The 22,279-nt window shown below is 48.9% G+C and overlaps 1 protein-coding gene and 1 non-coding gene across 2 annotated transcripts in view; one reads left to right on the forward strand and one right to left on the reverse strand.

The window, feature by feature from the left end:
• Positions 1 to 443: 443 nt before the first annotated feature.
• LOC311367109 (disks large homolog 5-like) overlaps positions 444 to 22,279 on the reverse strand; it is a 36,911-nt gene continuing 15,075 nt past the window's right edge. Inside the window, exons 8-33 of the mRNA XM_084485937.1 lie at positions 21,760 to 21,990; positions 20,232 to 20,416; positions 19,686 to 19,811; positions 18,210 to 18,342; positions 17,668 to 17,795; positions 17,393 to 17,568; positions 16,940 to 17,043; positions 16,265 to 16,357; positions 14,210 to 15,298; positions 13,764 to 13,890; positions 13,473 to 13,620; positions 12,417 to 12,568; positions 12,050 to 12,133; positions 11,754 to 11,913; positions 10,079 to 10,241; positions 9,562 to 9,695; positions 8,991 to 9,158; positions 8,418 to 8,607; positions 7,815 to 7,963; positions 7,254 to 7,424; positions 6,660 to 6,853; positions 5,727 to 5,870; positions 5,240 to 5,367; positions 4,174 to 4,283; positions 2,274 to 2,383; positions 444 to 1,695 (exon numbers count right to left, since the gene is read on the reverse strand). Of these exons, the coding sequence (XP_084342063.1) occupies positions 1,592 to 1,695; positions 2,274 to 2,383; positions 4,174 to 4,283; positions 5,240 to 5,367; positions 5,727 to 5,870; positions 6,660 to 6,853; positions 7,254 to 7,424; positions 7,815 to 7,963; positions 8,418 to 8,607; positions 8,991 to 9,158; positions 9,562 to 9,695; positions 10,079 to 10,241; positions 11,754 to 11,913; positions 12,050 to 12,133; positions 12,417 to 12,568; positions 13,473 to 13,620; positions 13,764 to 13,890; positions 14,210 to 15,298; positions 16,265 to 16,357; positions 16,940 to 17,043; positions 17,393 to 17,568; positions 17,668 to 17,795; positions 18,210 to 18,342; positions 19,686 to 19,811; positions 20,232 to 20,416; positions 21,760 to 21,990 (4,701 nt within the window). The 3' untranslated portion in view covers positions 444 to 1,591. The remainder of the gene's footprint in view (positions 1,696 to 2,273; positions 2,384 to 4,173; positions 4,284 to 5,239; positions 5,368 to 5,726; positions 5,871 to 6,659; positions 6,854 to 7,253; positions 7,425 to 7,814; positions 7,964 to 8,417; positions 8,608 to 8,990; positions 9,159 to 9,561; positions 9,696 to 10,078; positions 10,242 to 11,753; positions 11,914 to 12,049; positions 12,134 to 12,416; positions 12,569 to 13,472; positions 13,621 to 13,763; positions 13,891 to 14,209; positions 15,299 to 16,264; positions 16,358 to 16,939; positions 17,044 to 17,392; positions 17,569 to 17,667; positions 17,796 to 18,209; positions 18,343 to 19,685; positions 19,812 to 20,231; positions 20,417 to 21,759; positions 21,991 to 22,279) is intronic.
• LOC311367222 (5S ribosomal RNA) lies at positions 18,896 to 19,014 on the forward strand. The gene has a single exon (XR_014639692.1). It is a non-coding gene; the product is annotated as a 5S ribosomal RNA (ribosomal RNA).

Genomic DNA, 22,279 nt, shown 5'->3' on the forward strand with positions numbered 1-22,279 from the left:
TTAGAGGGGAAATGTGTTGATCGTAGCTGGGGAGAGGAGATGGCGTGCGTGTTTGGTGTGGTAGGGTGTAATCTAGAGTAGCGATTCACACCCTCTAGTGGACGGATTGTGTATTGATTACGAGTGTGCAGCTGTCCAGGCCCGCTGCTGATGAAAGGCGAACAATCCTCAACGATCAGTATGAATTGCAGATTAACTGGACAAAATACGTTAGAACGACCTTATTTCTTTATTCAAAATATGAGTAATAACTCAATGATGGCTCTTTTTCATATATATATATATATATATATATATATATATATATATATATATATATATATATATATATATATATATATATATATCAATTAAATCTTACCGTAGGCCTACAAAAAGCAAAGGATTATTTAACAATGTGATAGATGAACATAAACATACAGACTTCATTCATTATATTTATTTATTTTTTTACAATATTTGATACAAATATTAAATTAGAGCAAAGTTGAAATGGACCGTTTAATCCAACCCGATTAAATGAAATGCGGACAATGATTTGTCGTCAACGAGGAGATTGTAAATACTTTGTCTGCTGTGAATCAGAAATAAAATATCCCTTCTTAAATTATTCACTTCAGAAAAAGCAGCAACAACATTATGTGTCAAAATTGCCAACATCAGTAACACACACTGGATATCCTCTAACTGTGAGACTACCGTACCTGTGGTATTATTGCTTATTAGATATCCGAGCGTTGATAATATAACTGCAGTATAGGTATTGTGTACAGAACACCTACATGGTTTGGCACAACCTATACACGTCTGAGAACCGATGGCAATACAATATTGCAGTGCCACAAACAAAAAGAGGAAAATTAAGTAAAATCGCCACAGATGTGCCCTATAAACTGGAACACCGGACAATATTGACACGTTTATTCGAAGATAGCTACATTTATATAGTTATATAGACTACATAACCTACCTTTGATTGGCTTGGATTAATCAACAAAAGGTATTAAATCAAAGACAAGGAGACGGCACAGGTTCTACCTTCAGGTATGGACTGATATGATTGACATTTAAATACAGTCTGCTGCTGCACACCGGCCTCAGAGATACAAAACAAAAAAAACAGGTCGTCGTGGAATTAAGGAGTGCCAAATGTTCATGGAAAAAGATGAAGATCATTCAAGTACGCATTAAAACACTAGTGTAAACAAAATCTACCTGTAGTACATCACTATTGTAGTGGGGGTTATCATGTCCGTAACGTCAGTGCTATTACAAACCTCATACTTCTAACGGGGCGGGGGTGTGTGGAGACCTGTCGCTCATGGTGACCAAAAGACGTACCGACCCCGCTGGGGGGTGTGTGTGTGTGTGTGTGTCTGTCTGTGTGTGTGTCTCTTTCCCCGCCTCCGTCTCTCTCAGCCTCTGTGTGTGTGTGTGTCTCTCTCAGCCTGTGTGTGTGTGTGTGTGTGTGTGTGTGTGTGTGTGTGTGTGTGTGTGTGTGTGTGTGTGTGTGTGTGTGTGTGTGTGTGTGTGTGTGTGTGTGTGTGTGTGTGTGTGTGTGTGTGTGTGTGGTGGTAAGCAGGAGGCGGTGCTACGGCGCTCCGTCTGGGATCCAGAGGACCTTGCTCTGCTCCTGCTCCACCACGGTCAGGATCTGGGTGCAGATGTAGGACAGGCTGCCCCCCTGGACCACACCTGCAGCGCACGTTAGCACGCATCACAAAACAGACCGGAACAAACAATCATTTACTGGGTGCGGCGGATCCGGCTTTGCGGTGGATATCGATTGATTCCAATCTTGTTCTACGCTTCATTTCATTCCTTCTCTTCACCCCCCCCCTTTCTCCCATCCCTCGGCAGCTTCCCCTGTCCACACCTGGTTATAACAAAAAGTCTCACACTGAAATAAACAAATATTTAATGAAACAAATATATAGCTGAACGAGTGTAGGAGCCCTTTCATCTCCTCGGCTGACGGTGTCATTGGGTTTGCGTCTTCCCTGAAAGAGCATCGAGGGAGCGGCAGGCCGTGCTGCAGACGGGCCTGACTCACCGCCTATCTGCTCATTACCCGGGTGACACAGCGACGCCAGACTATCCCTCCCATTGTGATTCAGCAGCACGCCTCCTACCCCACACACTCTGAATAGGCCTTATTCATCCGGCCGCCGCGTTGGTTCTTAACAGTATCTGGGTGCGGGTCCCCACCTACCTAGCTACCGTTTTGTGTGCAAAACGTGTGTGTGTGTGTGTGTGTTTCCTCCACCACGGACCTGTGAAGAAGCGGCTGTAGTCCTGCTCGATCTTCTGCGCGCTCTCAAACTGCTCCTTGGAATGCTTCTGGGAGACCTTCTCCCGCAGATACTGAGGGTCCTTCTGCTCCCTGGGGAGACAAGGGTAGGGGGAAAGATGATCAATTCAACATGCCTTTGACAACACACATCCGAGTGCGGAACAGTATCACGTGCATGTGCAGGTGCTGTTCCACGAGTCAAAGTGGTTGAGACCCTCTAGAGACGCTTAAGAACTTTATCAAACGGGCGATCCACAGTTCTCCTTTTTCAGTCTTGTTGGAAAGACAATGTTTTTTTCCCCGCACGGCAGCATGTCTGAGCTCAACCCACCTCGACACCTGATTAGACATTGATTTGCTTGCATTGATCGTATTCTGATTACTGGCAGCTGTTTATTTAATGATGGCAATGCACTAAAGAATTTGCATAACTCTTTGAAGTGTGTGTGCGCTCTTTTAAATGCCAAGCATACAGAAGTAGCTGAGCGAATCAGTTCCCTGCACACCTGAACACATCGCAGCAAGTGTAGTAGGTTTGAATGTGTTAAGTCCCAGGGGGTTAAGAAGTAGCATCCAACCTGTTTGTGTGTTTGTCTGTGAGTGATCAAGAGTGTGTGTGTAACCTAGCAATTGAAGTTGCTTGGCACTTGTTTCTATGAACATCTTTACTGTACCGACAGCGGGGGGGGGGGGGGGGGGGTGTGTGTGTGTGTGTGTGTGTTGGTGCAGGCGTGTGGACATGTGTGGGTGTGTGACAAGACAGCCAGTATTGTTTGGTAAGCCCACACCATAGAGCTAAGCCCAAGGCCACCTCTCGCCTCTCTGTAGTGCAGCTGGCACTCTGATGATGTCACAGCACGCTTGGCAGCGGTGAGAGTCATTCAGTGTTCGCCTAATGCATGAATCTATGCCTGTGTGGTGACTGTTAATGAACGTGTATGGCTGCATGTGTGCCTTTCTAAAGGTCTTTCTAATTGGGGGGGGGGGGGGGGGGGGGGGGGTGGGGGGCGTGAATGCGTGTGTGTTTGAGTGTAAGAGAGAGAGAGAACATGAATGGTGCTAGGTGGAGGTTTAGCAGAGCTACCACACTGGCATCCTTCTGATGGAACATGATGACGCACCGCAGGTGATGCCGTCGAGGGCAGCTACGGCTAATCGAGTTGCCAGCAGACCAATTTCAGTAATTTGTCTTCAGCAAGGAGAGGCAGCGAGCAGCGACCCTGGGAGGTGACGGTGAGATAAATGCCTGCTTTGACAGAGGGAAACCCACTCCTCAGAGAGCCCCCGAAGGTGGGAACAAGGGGCAATACATCCATCTCTAGATCGGGTATCCCTACCTGTCCATGGACTCATCACTGATGATGGAGGATAAGGGGACATTATTACAGGGAAAGGCACAAACTAAGAACATACTCGTTCAGTTCAAGTTGCATTTGTCTCATACAAAGACTTGCATGTACAAGCAGTGAAATCACTAGCAAGTGATGTTTTTATTTCTTGGGTTTAGGTTTACAATGACATTGTTGTCGGCAGCTGCGATACGCTTTGCTTTTCCTTCCTACACATGGACTTTATTGCACTTTATTTTTACATTACAGTTTTGCACTATCTCCATTCATATTTATTGCTCATATTGGTACTGTCTGTCCTTGTCATATGTATTGTTGTTTTGTCGTTTTTGTTTTATTTTGTGATGTTGTTGCCTGCATGGAGAAGACCAAGTCAAATTCCTAGTATCTTGTATACATGGCGAAATAAAGTTGAATTGCTGTGGTTTTTCCCCCGTTCTGCCTTTTTTCCATTTGTTTGTCCGTTTTACTATGCCGCTGTGATCGTGGACGGCAGCAGCGGTCACCGACGGCGACGGGAGTTCTACTCACTTGATCTGCTTGGCGTTTTTGTAGCGGATGAATATGACGATGGGGTAGATGTGGACGCTGTGAAGCCGTTCGATGGCGTGCGGCGCAATGTCCAGCAGACAGTGGCAGTCCTACGGAAAAGATTGGAACAGACGACAAACAGTCCTTAGGAAATGATGGAGAGCAATCCAACCCAGAGATGACGACGGGGACAAGGGTGGGGGGACTTTGGCACAGAGAGGGGCTCGTTGCTGCAAGGTGGTTATGGGCAAGATGATAGACTTGCTTCGGGGGCCTGAGTCTCTTTTGATGAGAAGTGCTGGGAAAGGGGGGGTTCTGTGTGAAATATTAAACTTGGCTACTGGTTTGTGCACCGTTTGCAACTGCCTACTACTATGTTTGGCATATCAATGAGAATCTTTTCTTATTTTATTGCAGGGCCTCTTCCTTTTGCATATGAGGGTTTAATTCGAGATCTATAAAGAGTGACATGTGTAATGTAAGACATTAGGGAACTAAACTTGGATAGGATCGACGTCCAGATACACGATCAGTGCAAAATCATTACATAATGAAACCTGCATGATAAAGTTTTTCTGAAAATTATTAAAAATATATAATGATGTTGAATTATCAATTCACCAGGCTGAATCACGAATTTGAGAGCCTCATGAATAAATGTAAATACTGGCAGAAACCCCCTCAATAAATGCATGAAGCCCGGTGCTGAAGTACACCAGCGATCTGAACAAATCCATACTTCTATATTGATTCTAGCATCTCCAAGTACCCTGACTCATAAATGATTCAACTCATAATTAACTAATACACGAACAGCATGCAGCCTGTTGATTTAGAAGAGACGTGGCCAAGGAGCAGGTCATATTTAATTTAGATCATCATCACCTTCTATTGTATTTCTATAGATAGTTATTTGCTGTTTGTCGAAATGTCAATAACTAACATGGCGTAATGACGACCAAAACATAAGTATGATTATAAATAACACGACGGCAAACAGAAGCGCGAACGAAAAGAGTGTGTTGAGGCAGCGTTGATGCAACGTGTTCTCAAAGTGCGGACGTACCCTCTCTGTGATTTCCTTGATGGACGCAACGGTGGTCACGTCAAAATGGCCGCTCCGGCGCTTGTAGTCGATGAACACGCAGTCCTTCACGCCCCGCTCGATGGCCTGCTGCGAGGCCTTCATCACCTCTGGAAGCACAACCCCAGATCTCAGAGCGGGGCTTCTCCAACTCTCTTTACACAAAGCCACCTCCTTCTAATGATGTTTTTATTAAAGTGAAGTACCCCTTTTATTTTGTGTCTGATTTATCTGATTTTTTTGTTATATTATACACTGTATGGGTTTGCAGGGATGGGATGGAGCGAAACTTCATAAATATGTTTAGGTTTATGAAGTGTCATCAATGAATGCATCCCACAAAAATAAAAACATAGAATGAATCAAATGAAAATACTATCAACAAATATACTGTGGCAGGATGACACATTTTCTCTGAGTATCTAAGTCGACTGAAGACCGGGGCGTGGTCGAGACCCCATCATCTCACCAGGGAGACAACGGAAGAACTTAGCAGGGGCCTCCTTCACCAGCATGTCCTTGTTGGCCTCCACCAGGGGCCCCAGAACCAGCACCGGTCTGGGGGAGGAGCACTCCACCTTCTGGACCCGCTGGTACGCCAAGCAGACGCCGTCTAGAGAATCGGTACAGAAGCATTAATCAGTCTCTCTCACACACACACACACACACACACACCTTGATCTGTTCTAATCCTCATGTACTTTATCGCAGTGTTGACGATTCGCTCACACACAGCGCTGGGATGAAATGGTTGCCAAAAACAAACTCGCTTTCAACAACAAACTCGCTTTCATCTAGTGTCTATAAAGTTTACCTCGGCACCGTCAGTGATAATTGGCTTACATTCAAACATCAATCAAAGTATCAATCTGCTAAATTGCATTTTAGTAGATTGCATTACTAAATTGCAAAAAAAAAAAACTTTTCTACCATATAACCACTCCTTATTCATCTACCCTTGCAGGCCTCATATCATAAAATATCTACTAATTGATTGATTCGATTCTTTTCCAAGTGTGTGAGTGTGTGTGAGTGATCACGTGTGCCTGAGGTAACTTTACTTTGTTTTATTTGGATCCCTCACATCCCTCGTTGACCCATCTCCCAACTGGTTAGCCTCAGCCGCTGAATTGGACCCTCTGAGTAAATGTTTTTCAGTATTTTGATGCGATTTTAACTTTTGTAATAAAAAACAATTACTTGTTGAATTGTGTTCCAGTTCAACAATTCATTCTTTTTTATTACAAAAGTTAAAATCACGTCAAAATACAAAAAAAAACATTTACATTTACTCAGGAATATCAGGGACAGAGGGTCCAATTCATCAACTGATTTAGCTTAGCATTAGCATTCGAGCTACACCCAATGCTAACCCTGCACACAACAGCAGGGGGAGCCTGACCTTCCGTGACGGGCAGGGAGTCGGTGCTGAAGGCCTCCAGGGCGGCCAGGTCCTTGCCGTCCTTGGAGCCGCTGCGCTTGTGCTTGAGCCGCCGCCGGAAGAAGGAGCGGCGGGCGGCGGCCGACAGGCTCTTGCCTCCGTTCTCGTCCTTGGTGTCGGGGCCGCCGTGCCGCCGGTAAAACTCCTGGTCCACCCTGTCGGGAGGGGGAGAGGCGACGGGTTTGAGGGAAGTGAAACTAAAAACTGGGTAAACTTACACATTAGTTTCTACTAGGATACGGCCTTTAAACTTCAAACTTCTTTGCTTCGTTCCTGCCCTCGAGCATATCTCTGTAATACCGATTTGTATTTGTTTTAAATTGACTTTGTGTTCTTGTCTCATTTTCCTTGATAAGCACTTCGTATCACAGTTTTTGCCTCCATTAAAGAAAAAGTTTGCACACAAAAATCCCAATGCAACCATCGTTTGAGTTATTGCTGTTGTGTCTCACCATCACCACCATACATCCTCCATTCCCTGTAGTCCTCGATGACCTGATCCGATGTCAGTCCTGGTGAACCTTTAACTTTAACGCGGTCTACGTCAACACTCACATGTATTTGGACGGCACCTGGCCCTTCTCCAGCTTGCGTGCGTGCTCGTCCAGCTGCCAGGCCATCCAGTAGCCGAAGTTGCCGTTGGGCAGCGTGTCTTCCACGTACAGGATGTCGTCCTTCTTGAAGCTCAGCTCCTGGTCCCCGTCCGCCACGCGGTCGTAAAGTGCTCTGAAGACAGGCGGTTATGGTAAACGGTAAATGGACTGGTAAATGGAATTTATGTAGTGCCTTTTTTGTAACCAGTGGCCACCCAAAGCGCTTTACAATGTACAAATGCCTAACATTCACCCACTTCATGCACACATTCACACACCGACGGCGGCGTCAACCATGCAAGGCGACAGCCGGCTCGTTTAGGGTTAGGTGCCTCGCTCAGGGACACCTTGACACTCGAGGAGGAGCCGGGGATCAAACTAGCAATTTTGCAGTTACCAGCCAACCCACTCTACCTCCTGAGCTACATGCCGCCGTTATTAAACAAGGTTATTAATCGGGTCTGGAGTGGACGAGGCAGAGGCCTTGAGTTGGTTCAGTGCTGCCGTTAATGTTTCATTGTACCGTATGAAGAACCCGTCCCCGGGGAACTCTTTGATTAAGGTCAGGTCCTCCGCCAGGTGCTGCACTTTGAACGTGACCGTCTCGCCCGGCTTCAGCAGCTCCAGGTACGCCTCTTCCACCGTCTTGTTCTTCATGCTGACGCCGTTGAACTGCGGGGCAAAAACACCGCACACACACACACCGTCATGGCCTGTTCACAATGCTAGCATTTGCTTTACATATGATCTAGGCTTTACTACTGCAGAAAATACACTGCGGTATTATCGTTTGAGTATTTGTTGTGCTTTGAGTATCGATTTGACGACAGTGGAATTGTACAGCCACTTCGCTTTTCCTCTCATGTCTCCTGGGTACGTACGTTTCTATTTAACTGGTGATAACATGACATAAACACGACAGATGTATACAATTATATATATTTATACAGACACACGTGTGCCTAGTTAAAAGACAGACGGCTTTCATGCCGATCACATATAACCCTCGATCAGTTGACATCGGTTGATTAAAGCCCTGATCGCCGCTTCGTCACAGGACAGTTAAATCGTTAAATCGCCTGCTGAACGTGTCTCCCGTGCGTCATGCGCGTGGTCATCAGGTTACCTCCACTATCAGGTCCCCGGGCAGCAGACCCTCCGGGACCCTGGCCGGGCTGTCCTCGTCCAGGCTCTCCACGTAGATGCCGCAGAGGTTGCCTCCACAGATCTGCACCCCCAGCTCCACCTGGGGGGTCCTCTTGAGCCGGACCAGCCGAGAGGGGGTGGGGGCGTGGCGGGAGGCGGAGCCTGGCAGCCTTGGACGATAAATCAAATGAATCCCCCGTCAGAATCAGAATGCGTTTTATCGGCAGATACGTTGGCACACGTGCTAGGGTTTCGTTGTGGAATTGTCGGACAAGTGAAATAACCCAAAGCACTTAATATTGTAGCATATAAATAATTTGAGATTAAGGGTACCCCAAGATATATTTTTTCATATAATGTTGTTAAAGAGAGAGACGGGGAAATTCTAGAAACTTTATTTCCGCATCTGTTCCGACACGAGAATGTGCTTTGAGCGTTACAGCTAAAAAATTAGCACATCCGAAAAATCAACCGCAACAAAATGCTGCCATGGTGAAAACCGAAACTTGGCCAACGTGTCCGTCACAGCGCGTGGTCAGACGGGCAGGCCCACCTGAAGGAGCTGTTGGGGCTGGTGGCGGGCGTGGTCTGCTTGGACGGGGGCGTGATGGTGCCCTCCTCCTCCTGCTCGCTCAGCGTGTCCACGGCCGACTGGTCGTCGGGGCTGCCGGCGCTGCTGTCGTCGGGCGTGGCCTGGTTGCTGATGGACCCCAGGCAGGAGCTGGGGAGAGGCGGTCACAGGGGAGAGGCGGTTGCTTAGACTGACTCGTGTTGTACCCCTTTGAAGTTATGGTTTCAGCTCAGTAACGCTTTATCCTCCACAACACACTTCAGGGAGGAAAGTATTGGTATGAGGCTTTTCCCATCAGTGGGGGGGGAACGAATCAATGAAGAAATATACAATGATTGAACAAAGGAAAGCAACACAAGATCCACATTGAAACTGGTGGGTTTGGGATACTGGATTCCACTAGTGTTCACCGTTTTTGTTTTATTAGTATCTCCCCCCCCCCCCCACCCCCCCATTTTCTGAAAATGACCCCCATTTGAGCAAAACACTGGTTTCGACATTACAGTGGGGGGTTGATGATATTGTAACGTATTGACAGTGGAGTGGGGGTTACCCGGAGCGGGAGTGGTTCCCCAGCTGCACCATGTGGGGGTTGTACTGGGCCAGGATGGTCACCGTGTCACACTGCTGGCCAATCACCAGCCGCGCCTGCTGCTCGTTGGCGTTGCGCAGGTTGATCCCATTGAACTGAAATGAAGAATAACGCACGTAGAAATACATAACTGAATAAAGATTTCACGATCAAGGTACCATTCCATAAATGAATGAATAAGTGTATGCAAAAATGAACAAAGGTAGCATTAAATAAATCATAAAGGAATAAATGAATACAAAACCCATAGAAAAACGAAAAACCTTAATTATAAGTTAATACGAAAAATTACAAAAAAATATGATTGAATAAATAATGAATAAATAAAATGTATGTAAATTGGATGTATAAATTAACGTTATACGTTATAATGAACATTTAATGAGTTTAACCTAACAGTTGAATCGTCACTTAACAAAGGAGACGATATCAGAGCTGAACGTGCAGTGGGCGGCTGAGCCGGGAGTTGTCCTCTTACCTCCAGGAGTTGATCTCCATACTCCAGTCTGGCCTGGTGGGCGATGCTGCCGGCGGTCACCTTGGAGACAAACACGCCCCCGCTCTCACCACTCACGATGGAGATGCCCAGCGGCTCCGCCCCCTTCTGTACCGTCACGTTGCGAGGCTCTTCCAGGTAAGGCCTTGAGAGAGACCGAGGGAAGGAGAGAAAGAGAGAGAGACATGGGAGATGGGTAAAGACATGTTGATCTAAGGCCTAGTCTCAGGAAATAATTTGATGGGCACGACTCTATCCGACCCTTACCTCATTATCTAATACTTTTTCCACTTTGAATACACAGTTACATTATATTCTAAGACAATTGTATAAAATTGTAAAAAATAAAATAAAGATTTGTGCTTTTTTTTTTACGTTTCTTATTTTAGTTTTTTTTGCTTTTGCGATGCAGCCATGACACATGAAACAAACACACACGCACAAACAAACACACAGACAGAGGCGGAGAGACAGAGAGTCTCGGAAAACATGTTTGTAACGTCGTTGAGATTGACCTGAGGAGGGAACCATGCCTGGGTCCCTGTACAATTCCAACCGTGAGTTTCCATGGTTACCAGAGCGAGGAAAAGTTTATAGCAGTTGAGGGAATCCATTATTCGAGGGAACAAATGGGTATTTGGAGATGAATAATTCCTGATTTGAATAGCCCAGATTCTTAACTTAAGCGACCCAATTAAATAATCAATGAGCTTAGATTACTTTTCGGAGTCAATGGCGACTCATATCACGAAGCGATCTGCAATTCGAGATAACAAATGAGTAATTACACTGCTCTATTCTTAGCACACAAGTCTGTTGGTTTAAAAAACAACTACAGACCTCGGGGAAGGGATTAGAATTTGAAATTCATCCAAAATCAGAAGACGCTGTGTTTCCCCCCCCCCCCCACGCCCACCAAGGACATTAGATGTGTAGGAGTTGCCCATTCACGGGCCAAGAACATTTTTAGACTGAAAGTCATGAAATCATGCACGATTCAACAGTGTTCGGAATAAACCAGCACAGGAAAGGAAAGTACGTGGCAGAATACAAACGAAACACAGCCATTGAGATTCATCATCAGGGTCGATCAGACAGCCCCTAAAGAGGCAATCCTTCAGACATATTTTGGGGCGTTCCGTCAAGCATCGGCTTCCATAACCCAGACGTGCCTCCCTCTCTCTCTCTGCCCCACGGGCAGCCGACTAACCAATCATAGGACCCGAGGCTCCTTAAGGAGGCTAGCGCAGGCTTAGGAGTCTGGAGGTCGACGTTTTGCGAGACAGATCTAATCTGAGGAAAGATGAGACAAGTGGGAAGAAATATGGTGCTGCTTGTCCGTGAGAGACAGTGTGGTGAAGAGATTGAACGATGGCGTTGCGCGCGTGTGTGTGTGTGTGTGTGTGTGTGTGTGTGTGTGTGTGTGTGTGTGTGTGTGTGTGTGTGTGTGTGTGTGTGTGTGTGTGTGTGTGTGTGTGTGTGTGTGTGTGTGTGTGTGTGTTCATGTCTGTGTGTGTCCGCTCGCAATGGTTTGTCACTGGGATAGAGACAGAAACCAAAAACCCATCTCACTCACCTAACTAACTAAGGGAAAAGAGAGAGTGGGTGAATGAGTGACCGAGTGTGTCAGTTATCCCTGGTAGGACAGGTCCCCTACCGATCCTTCCGCCTGTCACCGATGGGGGCGGGGCTGACTGATATCCTGGCCTGGGCGGCGATGGAGCCCTGTGATTGGCTGCTGGCGAAGGAGGCCGTGTCCAGGCGCACAGGGGACAGCGGCGGCGTGGGGCTGCTGCACTCCGAGTGAGACAGAGAGCCTGGAGACAACGAAAGCCCAATTGATCAGCCACGGACCCACACTCACATAGTAAACAAGGCACTGGTGTAACTACACAAGCGAGAGACACGAGAGACACAAACACAACAACGACTGTGTAGGGAGGGGTCCGGTACCTCGGTCCGACCCCACGGACCGTGGGTAGCGGGCGGGGGGGATCTTGATGCGCTCTGTCCTGAACTGGGCGGTGCTTAAAGAACCTTTGGTAGCAAGAAGGGAAAATGAAGCGGTCAACACATGAGATGGGTTCGGCATCGCTACAGAGCCAAAGTTTAACTTTTAACTTTAAGCAACTCTAAAAAGGCCCAGTGCTTTCTTGGTTTCTAAACGACTAAATACGTGGTTTACATCGTTAAACAAGTTAAAAGGCGCTAAACACCTTCTCGCTAACTGTATTGGACACTTATCACGTGTTGACGGTTTTAAGAAAGAAACAGCATCCTAGAGTTTTGCATGGGGGATCTTTCAACGGCGGTACGGTACCTAGCCTGGCGCCGGACGGCAGGGAGTTGGTGCTGTGCTGCGGGCGCGGCGGCGGCTGGCCGTGGCCGCTCTCGGTGAAGTCTCCTCCTCCTCCTCCTCGGTGCTTCTGACTGAGGTCCAGGCTGTGGTGGTTCTGGTGCTGGGGGGCGGGGCTGCCGGGTAGGGGGAAACACACGACCAAACTAAGTGGACTCATATGCTATAGTGGCCAACTTGGCTCCATCACTGAGTGAACTTTACATGCTATAGCGGCCATCTTGGCTCCGTCACTCAGTGGACTTCATCCCCTATAGCGGCCATCTTGGCTTCGTCACTCTGTGGACTTTATTCACTATAATGGCCAGCTTGGCTCTAAACCCTAGTTGGGTGGGTGGAACTGAATGTGTAATTCCGCATTGAGTTCCACCCACCAAGCTAGCGTTTAGAACCAAGATGGAGCCGAGATGGCCGCTGGGTGAATATAAATTCCCCCCAGCGGGGCTAATTAGCTACGCACACCATAGTGAGGGGGAACTTTGGCTCACACCACCATCTGCTGAAGACATCGGGGGAATGCTGTCGAGTTTGCATCTCATTTGCAACATCTTTGTGAAATTATGAGGATTCCTACCAAAGTTGCCGGTTTGTGAGTTGTGTTGGTGGTGGCGGAACATCTTTATTAAAATCGTCCCTATTAATCGGCCTAATTAAAAGGTGACATATTATACCACGAGGTTTGAGTGTGATTAGCCATTACACGCAATTCTGAAAATCTGCCTCTTCTGACATCACAAGTGGGCGTGTCCACCTAGATGTGTGCTGGATAGACCAGTCTACCAAGTGGACTGTAGCAAACGTTGCTCATCTATCCAGCACACATCTAGGTGGACACGCCCACTTGTGATGTCAGAAGAGGCACATTATTTAAACAGACCACACCTGGTGATATAATATGTCACCTTTAAAAGTGAGAGAGTACTTCACCCGATAGTGGAGGACAGCAGGTAACAGCCAGGTGGATGTGTGTGGTACGTTGGGGGGGGGATGGCGGGGGGGGGGACGGGGGCTGTAGCTCACCTGGTGAGGGGGTGGGGCGGGCCCGGTCCGGGGGCGGGCGGTGGAGGGGAGTTCCCGGGCTGGACCTCGTGGCTCCAGGCCGTGTAGACGGGGTTCCTCATCACGGCGGTGACGGCCGGACACGGTGCCAGGCCTCTCTGCGGGGGGTCTGGCAGAGGGAGATGATGCAGATGGTCGGATGTGTTATTGGTGGGGGTCGGAAAAACAAGAGATATGGAGATCCCGGTGGTTGGGTGTGTGGGTGGATGGGTGGTTGGATGGTTGGATGGTGGGTGGGTGGGGTTGACTTACGTGCGGCGATGGTGTTGCTGTAGCCGGGGGGAACAAAGGGCATGCTGTAGCGATGGCAACGCATGGGGGAGAAACGCACCAGGTCCACGGGCTCGGGGGAATGCTCGTCGTTAGAGAAACTCTGAACCTGGATATAGACAGACAGACAGACAGACCGACACATGGAGAGACAGAGGGAGGGAGAGAGGGAGAGAGAGAGAGAGAGAGAGAGAGGCCGGATTAACAGAGAAAACACGTGCATGGTTCACAAACACGCATGCGGTATTCAGAGCAGCCAGAGCTGTAAATAACTGCATTAGGGCCCCCCCCTGAGTATTGCCTGTGGGCCTAATTCACCTAGCGGAACATCTCGGATCTAGAGACTAGCTGGGTGGAGGATGACTGAAGTTATGGCCTGAAGTCGGTCGGCCGTTGGGTGCATCCGGGGCGTGTCCCCTGCGTATTACCTGGGTGGGGATGGGGATGTGCAAGGGGGTCACGTTGCGTCGCAGAGCCGGCGCCGACTTGGGCCGGTACCGCCTCCTCTCCTGCTCCTCCGTCTTCTGCCTGCGGCCCTCCTTGGGCTCTCCGGCCCTCCGGGAGCCGGGCTTGGCGTCCGCCGGCGGCGGCAGCGCGGGAGCGTCGGCGCCGTAGAGGCGCGGCACGGCGGCCGGCGGGCCGTCGCGCTCCTCCGGCGGCGGCGGCGGGACCGGGGAGGCGGGCGGCGTCGCCGCGGCGATGGTCGTGTCCGACGCCGAGCTGTTCTGGTGGCGCCGCTTGAAGCGGAACGAGTCGCTGCGGGCGGGCGGCGTGGGCGGGGCCGGGCCCTCCGACACGGAGCCCTGCGGGGAGCGGTGCGGCTGCTGGGACAGGGACAGGTAGTCCAGCTTGGGCGTCACCGCAGCAGCCGCTGCCGCCGCCGCCGCCTCGGGCCTCTTGAACGCATCCACATCGAAGATGGACTTCCGCTGCTTGGGCCTCTTGAAGATGGAGAGCTGGGCGAACTCCGAGACGGAGGTCCCGCCGCCCACCACCTTGGGCCAGGTGCCCCCGCTGGGCTTCTCTGTCGGGGGAGGGCTCTGCTGCTGCCCCCCGCCGCCGCCGCTGCCCGCACAGACCGGATCCGGGGGGCCGTCCTCTGGGGGCGGGGGGCTGAAGGCAGGGGGCCGGCGGGGGTGTTGGTGCTGGTGGTGGTGGTGGTGGTGGTGGTGGAGGAGGAGTTCAGGCCTCCGGCAGCAGTAGTCTGGGTGGGGCTCCGGGGCCGCGGGGGAGCCCCCGCGGTGGGCCAGCGGGTGGGAGTGCAGGGAGCTGCCGGAGAACGGTTTGAGGTGATAGGGAGGGGGGTTGCTGAGGAAACCGTCGGCCAGGGCGTCTCGGCGGGCCCCGTCCGGCCCGCCTCCCGGACAGTCGGGGCTGTAGATGTCCGTCTGGGTGGAGTTGTTGTGCTTGGAGTGACGGCAGCTGCGGGCGTGGAGCTCACAAGACTGGGGACGGCCGCCCGGGCTGCGGTCGCAGTCGAACAGCAGGCTCTGGCCGGAGCAGCTGTGGGGATGGAACTGTGGGAGAGGGACAAAGAACGAGGGCCGGGAAATAAGGTTGGGCAATGCTTTGAGAAGTTATCCGTTACCAGTCAATCCTTTGTATAACTTTCCTTTGTTTGTGCCTTTGCTCTTTACCGTCACGGTTGGTGTCAAGTCATGTCAAACGCTGTATAGCACAATGCAATGCGCTGAACAATGCCTTTCATCAAGTTCACATTAAAAGGGATCCGGTTCAGACTTTGTTCCCCTGGAGTTTGATTCTCTTTCCTGACAACACAGGTCTTTTGCTGGGTACGAATGAACCGTTATCCTGAGATGGCTTGCATCACCTGCATCCCACGGCGTCTGCATTATACATCGTCTCTCCGCTAAATCTTATTTGCCCCACGTCTGTCTGCGGCCTGGATGGGAGGCCTCACAGAATGATTCACCAAAACACATTAAACATACATACACATCCCTCACGCATGCCCTTAACATTTAATGAGGCTGTGGCTTGTGATGAATCTCAGATCACCTGGCAGCCAGGCCTAAATACTGGTATCCTAGCAACTGAAATTTATTTAGATTCTGATTTGCCATCATTGGAACAAGTAATAGATCTGTGCTGGGTGACAGCAGTCAATTTGCCAACTGGTAATATATTGCAAGAAAAGCCATACAATTCATCCTTTGAGATTTTTTTGTTTTTTTCTTGTCAAGACTGCAGATTGCATGACGCTGATTGGTAAGATACATGACATGCAAATGAGTCTGCCAACCAAGGTGGTTTATAACTCACGGATACTGTACACTAATCACATAGAGATACTCTATTTAGGTCTGCTACTTGATGCCATTGCAAAAGTTGACTAACAAATCAAAAGTAAAAACCGAAATCTTGTTTGATATTTCAGCCTGTAGTTGTATATAAATCCAAGGGAAGACGCAGAAATGGAAAACATTCCTTTCGTGTGTTACCGTGTGAGTGGAGGAGCTCACCTTCATGAGGGAGATGCTGAGGGAGTCACGACAGCTCCTCAGCAGAGTTTCACAGTCAGAGAGAGACTTGTTATCCACGGCGATGCCATTTATCTGGAATAAAAGCATGAAAATGGAACAGTTGGGTATGATAATAACAGTCAATGCATTCTGCATTTTCTTAACCTTAACCTGAGTAACCTTTCCGTAAGTTGGCCTTATTCTTAAGAATACATTGGGTACTCCTATTTAATCAGACACAGAGACTTCCAGTGATTATTTTGGAAAACATTTGAGGCATCTTGCTCAGGGATGCCTACAGGTAGACTGAAAGACTCTGGATTTAAACCTCAGTGTGCACACTGAGGTACAAACCCAGAATCTTTCAACTGTGTGTTTAATACCCTGACCACTAGTCTATCACTGCACTCCCAACACTGTATTCGTCCACAAACTTTCACTAATCACAAACACCATTGCTAGGTCAGAGGTTACAGACAACATATGGATGAGTGGTAAAGTATCTAATGTGGACTATCTCCATAAAACCACTAATGCAATCTGGGGACATCTGGATTGCAACATGAACGTTCACGCCAGCAGGTGGCAGCAGAGCGCAACGAGCGCTGCTGGTGTTAAATGGGTCTTGTTTAGTGACGTTTCACGGTCACAAGAATAGGAGAACACAATACATACTGCTAGCAGTCTATCCCCGGGTGTGAGAGAGCTGTCCTTGGCCGCGGGGCTGCCGGGGGTAATCCCAGCCACAAACACGCCACTCTCCAGACCTATACCGCTGTCTGCGCACACGCACACGCACACACACACACACACACACACACACACACTTAGAGAACAAAAAGTACTATGACTTAATTCACAACATGGAAGATCTCGTTATTTAACACGGACGTTTTGGGATCCTCCAAGTTACTGCCACAATTGTGGATTGTACTTGAATAAGAGTTATTTTCATATTTTATCAAAAAGTATTTCATCCAAAGTAACGCAACTACAACTAATGTACAGAATAATCCAAACATACAGTACTATCGAAATTGGGAGTAGCAAAAACATTTTGTTTGTTTTCTCCACCATAAAAACGAAATCAGAACAGAATGTATATAAAAATTGAATCACAAAATGGACCTTTGTGGCCGACCAAGCTGAGCTGCACGGGCGTGATGATGCGTGCGCCCAGGGACCGCCTCCGCCGCACCACCATATTAATCACCCCCTCCACGCCCAGCACCGCCTTGATCACTTGCTTCCTGTCCTTATTCGCTAGGTCCACGTCGTTAATCTTCAGCAGCCAATCATTGACCCTGGGGAGAGCAGGGGGGGAAAGGGGGGCGTTCACCAATCAGGTCGAAGGAGAGGATTGATTATTTGCGGTGGTGGGCGACGGACCAGGTGGCTATTACCTCAGTCTTCCTTCTGCAACACTTCCTTTGTCCACCCTGCTGACGAATATACCACAGTCCCCTGGTAGGTAAGGGTCGCTCACCCCTTCAGCGATGTCAAAGCCAAGCGCTTTCAAGTCCATGTCATCCTAGAATTAAAAATAAAAATGTTACTAAATGAATGCATTAATAATGCCCAAAAGCTCAAATGTAGCGGTAGAGTGCAGGATTTGTGAGATTTGTGAACACTGCACTTTGCTAAAGTGCAGTGATTTTCCCCCTTAACGGTAGTCCAAAAACAAATAAAGGGTTTGGAGGTATCCTGTTGCCTTGGTCAGCAGAATAAATCTGCAATAAGGGTAATCGTGTTAGTTGAATGCCAGCAAATGGTACTAGCCTTATGCGCAAATCAGTTTGAACATCACTATGGAAACAATGTTATCTGAAAGAAAACTAACACAACTATGTTGACTAAAGTATGTAATTTCGTTTTGCCCATGGCAACCGTACATCCCCGACTCCTTCAAGCGGTTTCGAGACTGTGCGAGTGCAACAGAACGTACCCGGTCCTTCTCAAACTCCACCACCTCCGTCTCCCACTCCATGGAGTCGGTGTCGATGGCCGAGTCGTGCGAGCTGTGGGCCATCAGCTGGCGGAAGCGCGCCTCCTTCTCCAGCTGGTCCTCCACCTTCTCCCTGCAGGGAGCGTGGCGTTCGTTACCGACCCGACACGTGTCGGCCAGGGTCTCCTGGATTTTTCAGAACTTAATTTGGTTGCCGAGAGGTCATCCGTCCATCACGGCCCAAGCATTTACAATGTTGTCATTTAGCAGACTATAGTTAGATCGGAAAGCGCCCTTAAGGAGCCGCTAGAAATCGTGATCGACGATGCCTACTGGTGGACATCGGGGATTAATCCCAGGACCTTTCAGCTGGGAGTCCAGGGAGCACCCTAGCCCCTAGGGCTGAACGATTAATCGGATTCAAACCGACATCACGATGTAATAGAACGCAATGTGCAAATCGTAAAAAAATAATAAAAAAATAAAAAGGATTAGGATTTTTTTTTACGTTACTGACTGGAGCTCAGTAAGATTCATATTTATTTTGCTTTTACAATTCAAAAGTTAAATAAAGGTGTTATAATATCAATTCTTGCATCAATTCATCTCAACACATAGGCCTGGCCTAAAGGAAAGAGCAGTTTATATGTTGACTGCTTCCAATGTTGTGTTGGTCAGACTATAGAATGATCAGCCATACCACCATGAACACGCCCGATCTCGTCTGATCTCGGAAGCTAAGCATGGTCGGGCCTGGTTAGTACTTGGATGGGACACCACCTCGGAATACCAGGTGCTGTAAGTGGTGTCGGGTGGTGGCTTGTAGGTGGCACTGTTCCCTCTGGCCAAAAAACATCATTCCCGATGCCCCAGTGCAGTGACGGGGACACTGTGCTGTGGAAGGTGCCGTCCTTTGGAGGAGACGTAAAACCGAGGTCCTGACTCACTGAGGTCATGAAAGATCCCAGGGCACTTATCGCAAAGAGTAGGGGATCCCCCGGTGTCCTGGCTAAAACTGCCCAACCAGCCTCATTCAATCTGCCCCCCTAATCATCCCCCTATATATATATATATATATATATATATATATATATATATATATATATATAGAATTGGCTCATTCATTTTCATTTAACAAATTCCCTCACTCTCCACCTCAAGCTGGTGTGTGGTGAGCGTTCTGGCGCCAATTGGCTGCCGTGCATCACCCAAGTGGGTGCTACACATTGGTGGTGGTTAGTGAGGTCCCCCTTCACTGTAAAGCGCTTTGAGTGTCTAGAAAAGCGCTATATAAATTCAAATAATTATTATTACATCGCAATCGCAATATTGGTCGAAATAACCACAATTAGAGTATTTCCCCAAATCGTTCAGCCCTACTAGCCACTACACCCTCCTGCCCCGACACGATGGCACAAAACCGTCTCCAGAAGCGGACGCGCCGCCGGGCTGCAGGTCCGCGGCTGCGCGGCTTACTTGAGCTCCTTGAGTTCACGCGCGGCGTCGTTCTTCTGCTTCCTGGTGTCGTCCAGGTTCCTCAGGGCGTCGGCTAGGTCGCTCACCGCCCGGTCCCGCTCCCTCCGCAGGTTGTCACAGAGGGTGCTGACCACGGAGGGGGGGGGGTGGGGGGGTGGGGGGGTCGCAACACAACGGGCAAGGGGGTTAGCTAAACACCAGATGCATACCACGAAGGCCACGTATCCTTATGAATTAAGAATCATAAGGCAGAGCAATATATCTGTAATACAGTGATGTAAAATCAATCAAATCAAATCAAGAATAGTCTTTTCTCTGTATTAAAAGGTTCCTTTTGAATAGATTTAAAGTCAGGAAACTTCAAAGTATATATATATATATATTTGTATAAGTAAAGTGTGAGTGGAATAGTCAATGCTAATCAAAATATGAACACGGTTTTGCATATATCCTGAAAAAAAAATGAAAAAAATACAAACAATTATACGAGAAACCAAAGAAACAAGATAGTGACACCGCCGCGTTGCTGTACCGTGCTGTGCTCACCGTATGCTCTCCCTCTCCGCCACCATCTTGTCCCGCTCCTGGAAGGCCCAGTCCCGCCTGCACTTGGCCACCTCCGCCTCCTGCGATGCCTCCTTCAGCTCCTGGGAGACGGCCTCGTGCTGCTTCCTCAGCACCTCCATCTCCTTGGTGGCCCTCTCCATGTCCAGGGTGACCGAGTCCTGTTTCTGAGGGGGGCCAGGGGACGCACAGGGGCGGAGTCAGGACATGCCAGTGCTTTTGTGTTCATGTATATGTATTACGGTTTTATAAAAGAGAATAGAATGTGCTCCAATCAAGACTCTCAAATACTTATTTTATTCCCAGTTGGTATTCATGTTTTGATTTAAAGAGGAGCTGTAGGTTTCAATTCGAGAGCTTTTATTTGAGTGTAATTTCTCAGAAAGGACATAGCATTCCGTCAACTCTTAGTCAGTAAAATGCTCTGTGAGAAAATCTGTTCTAGTTGACGAGGAAGGTTTCGAGGAATGCATCTTGCCTGTCACCCACTGTCTGTGAGGTCACCTCTTCTCAATGGCAGAGAACCACGGAGATGGAGGGAGGGAGGGAGCAGAGAGGGATGGGATGTTTTTTTGGGTGGTTAAGTACTAAAACCATGCTCTGCTCTTTTTCATGCGTGCACTCCCAACAACTCCAAAATCCTACCTACAGTACCTTTAATCACAACGTACTCGGCCAAAATCGGCCATGTCTCATCCAACACCGTGACCGTCCCTTGCAGACATTAATTTGGGCTGGGATTAATTAGTCGATGCTGGATGTGTCCCGTCTCACACCACCATGGCTAACCACTATAAATCAATTTGGAGGACCTCCACATCAAACTCAAACTTCCCTCGACCGACAGGGCTAAGCGGTGGGGTCCGGGAGAGTCATGGTCTGGATTAGGTTGAGTTGTGTAAATTAGGTCACATTTCTATTAGTTCTGCATTTGAAGTGGAGCTAAAATTACTTGCTTTGCATGCAACCCTTTGGTGACCCCTTACTGTGTATGCAACCACTTTGCATAGGCAAAAGTTATTACATTAATACTAGTATAACCTAACCCTAACCCCTTACATGGAAAAATATTATTAAATTCCTAAGCAGCTCTCTCTCGGTGTGTGTGTGTGTGTGTGTGTGTGTGTGTGCGTGCGTGTGTGTGTGCGTGTGTGCGTGTGTCTTCGCCCACAAATCACTGCTAATTTCCTAATGCATGAGCCATTCAACATCCATCAGGTGATTGAAGGGCTGCCCATCACAGCACACAAACAGTCATCCAAATCCCCACATAATGCAGCAGGCTGGCCAGACACCCGCACCCCCCCCCCTCTTCCACCATAGATTAACCACGTCACCAACACAGCATCAAACGCCGGGCAGAGGTCTACCATCATTACACTCCCACATGCGATCGGATGAAAGAGGATTAGGGAGGGTCTCTCTGTAATAAAATAAAAGAGTTCAGCTCAAATATTAAATCAAAAGCCCAGCTGGCGGACCCCCCACTCAGGGTGGGGGGGGTGCTCACCTGTCGGGCCTGGTAGTACTCGCGCAGCAGCTGGTCTCGCTGCACGATGGCCTCGGTGCGCTCCTTGCGGGCGACATCGCGCTCCTCCCGCGCCGTCTCCGCCTCCTTGCAGGCCTGGCCCAGCTCCTCCCGGGCCTCCGACTTGCCCTTGGCCTCGTGGCAGAACTTGTCCAGCAGCTCGTTGCGCTCGCACACCGCCCGGTCGCGCTCCGCCAGTGCCGAGCCCAGCTCCTGCGGCGGCCACGGCGGCCGGGAGGAAAGAGCGGAAACATGTCACCCCACCATAATAATAATAATATTAATAATAAATGAGATTTATATAGCGCTTCATGGTGGACGGTGAGGCCCCGTCCAAACGGTACCGATTTTTTGGTGAAAAGTCTTGTGTGTTTGGGCCGACCATCCAGACAGATCTGGCGTTTTCGGTACCCGAAAAACACTTTTCTGATGCCCCCCGTCCATACAGAACCGATTTTTTGGTGAAAACGCATAAATCTTGTGCGTTTGGGCCGACCGTCCT

This window comes from Micromesistius poutassou, assembly GCF_964030765.1.
Source record: "Micromesistius poutassou genome assembly, chromosome: 21".
Classification (NCBI taxonomy): Eukaryota; Metazoa; Chordata; class Actinopteri; order Gadiformes; family Gadidae; genus Micromesistius; species Micromesistius poutassou.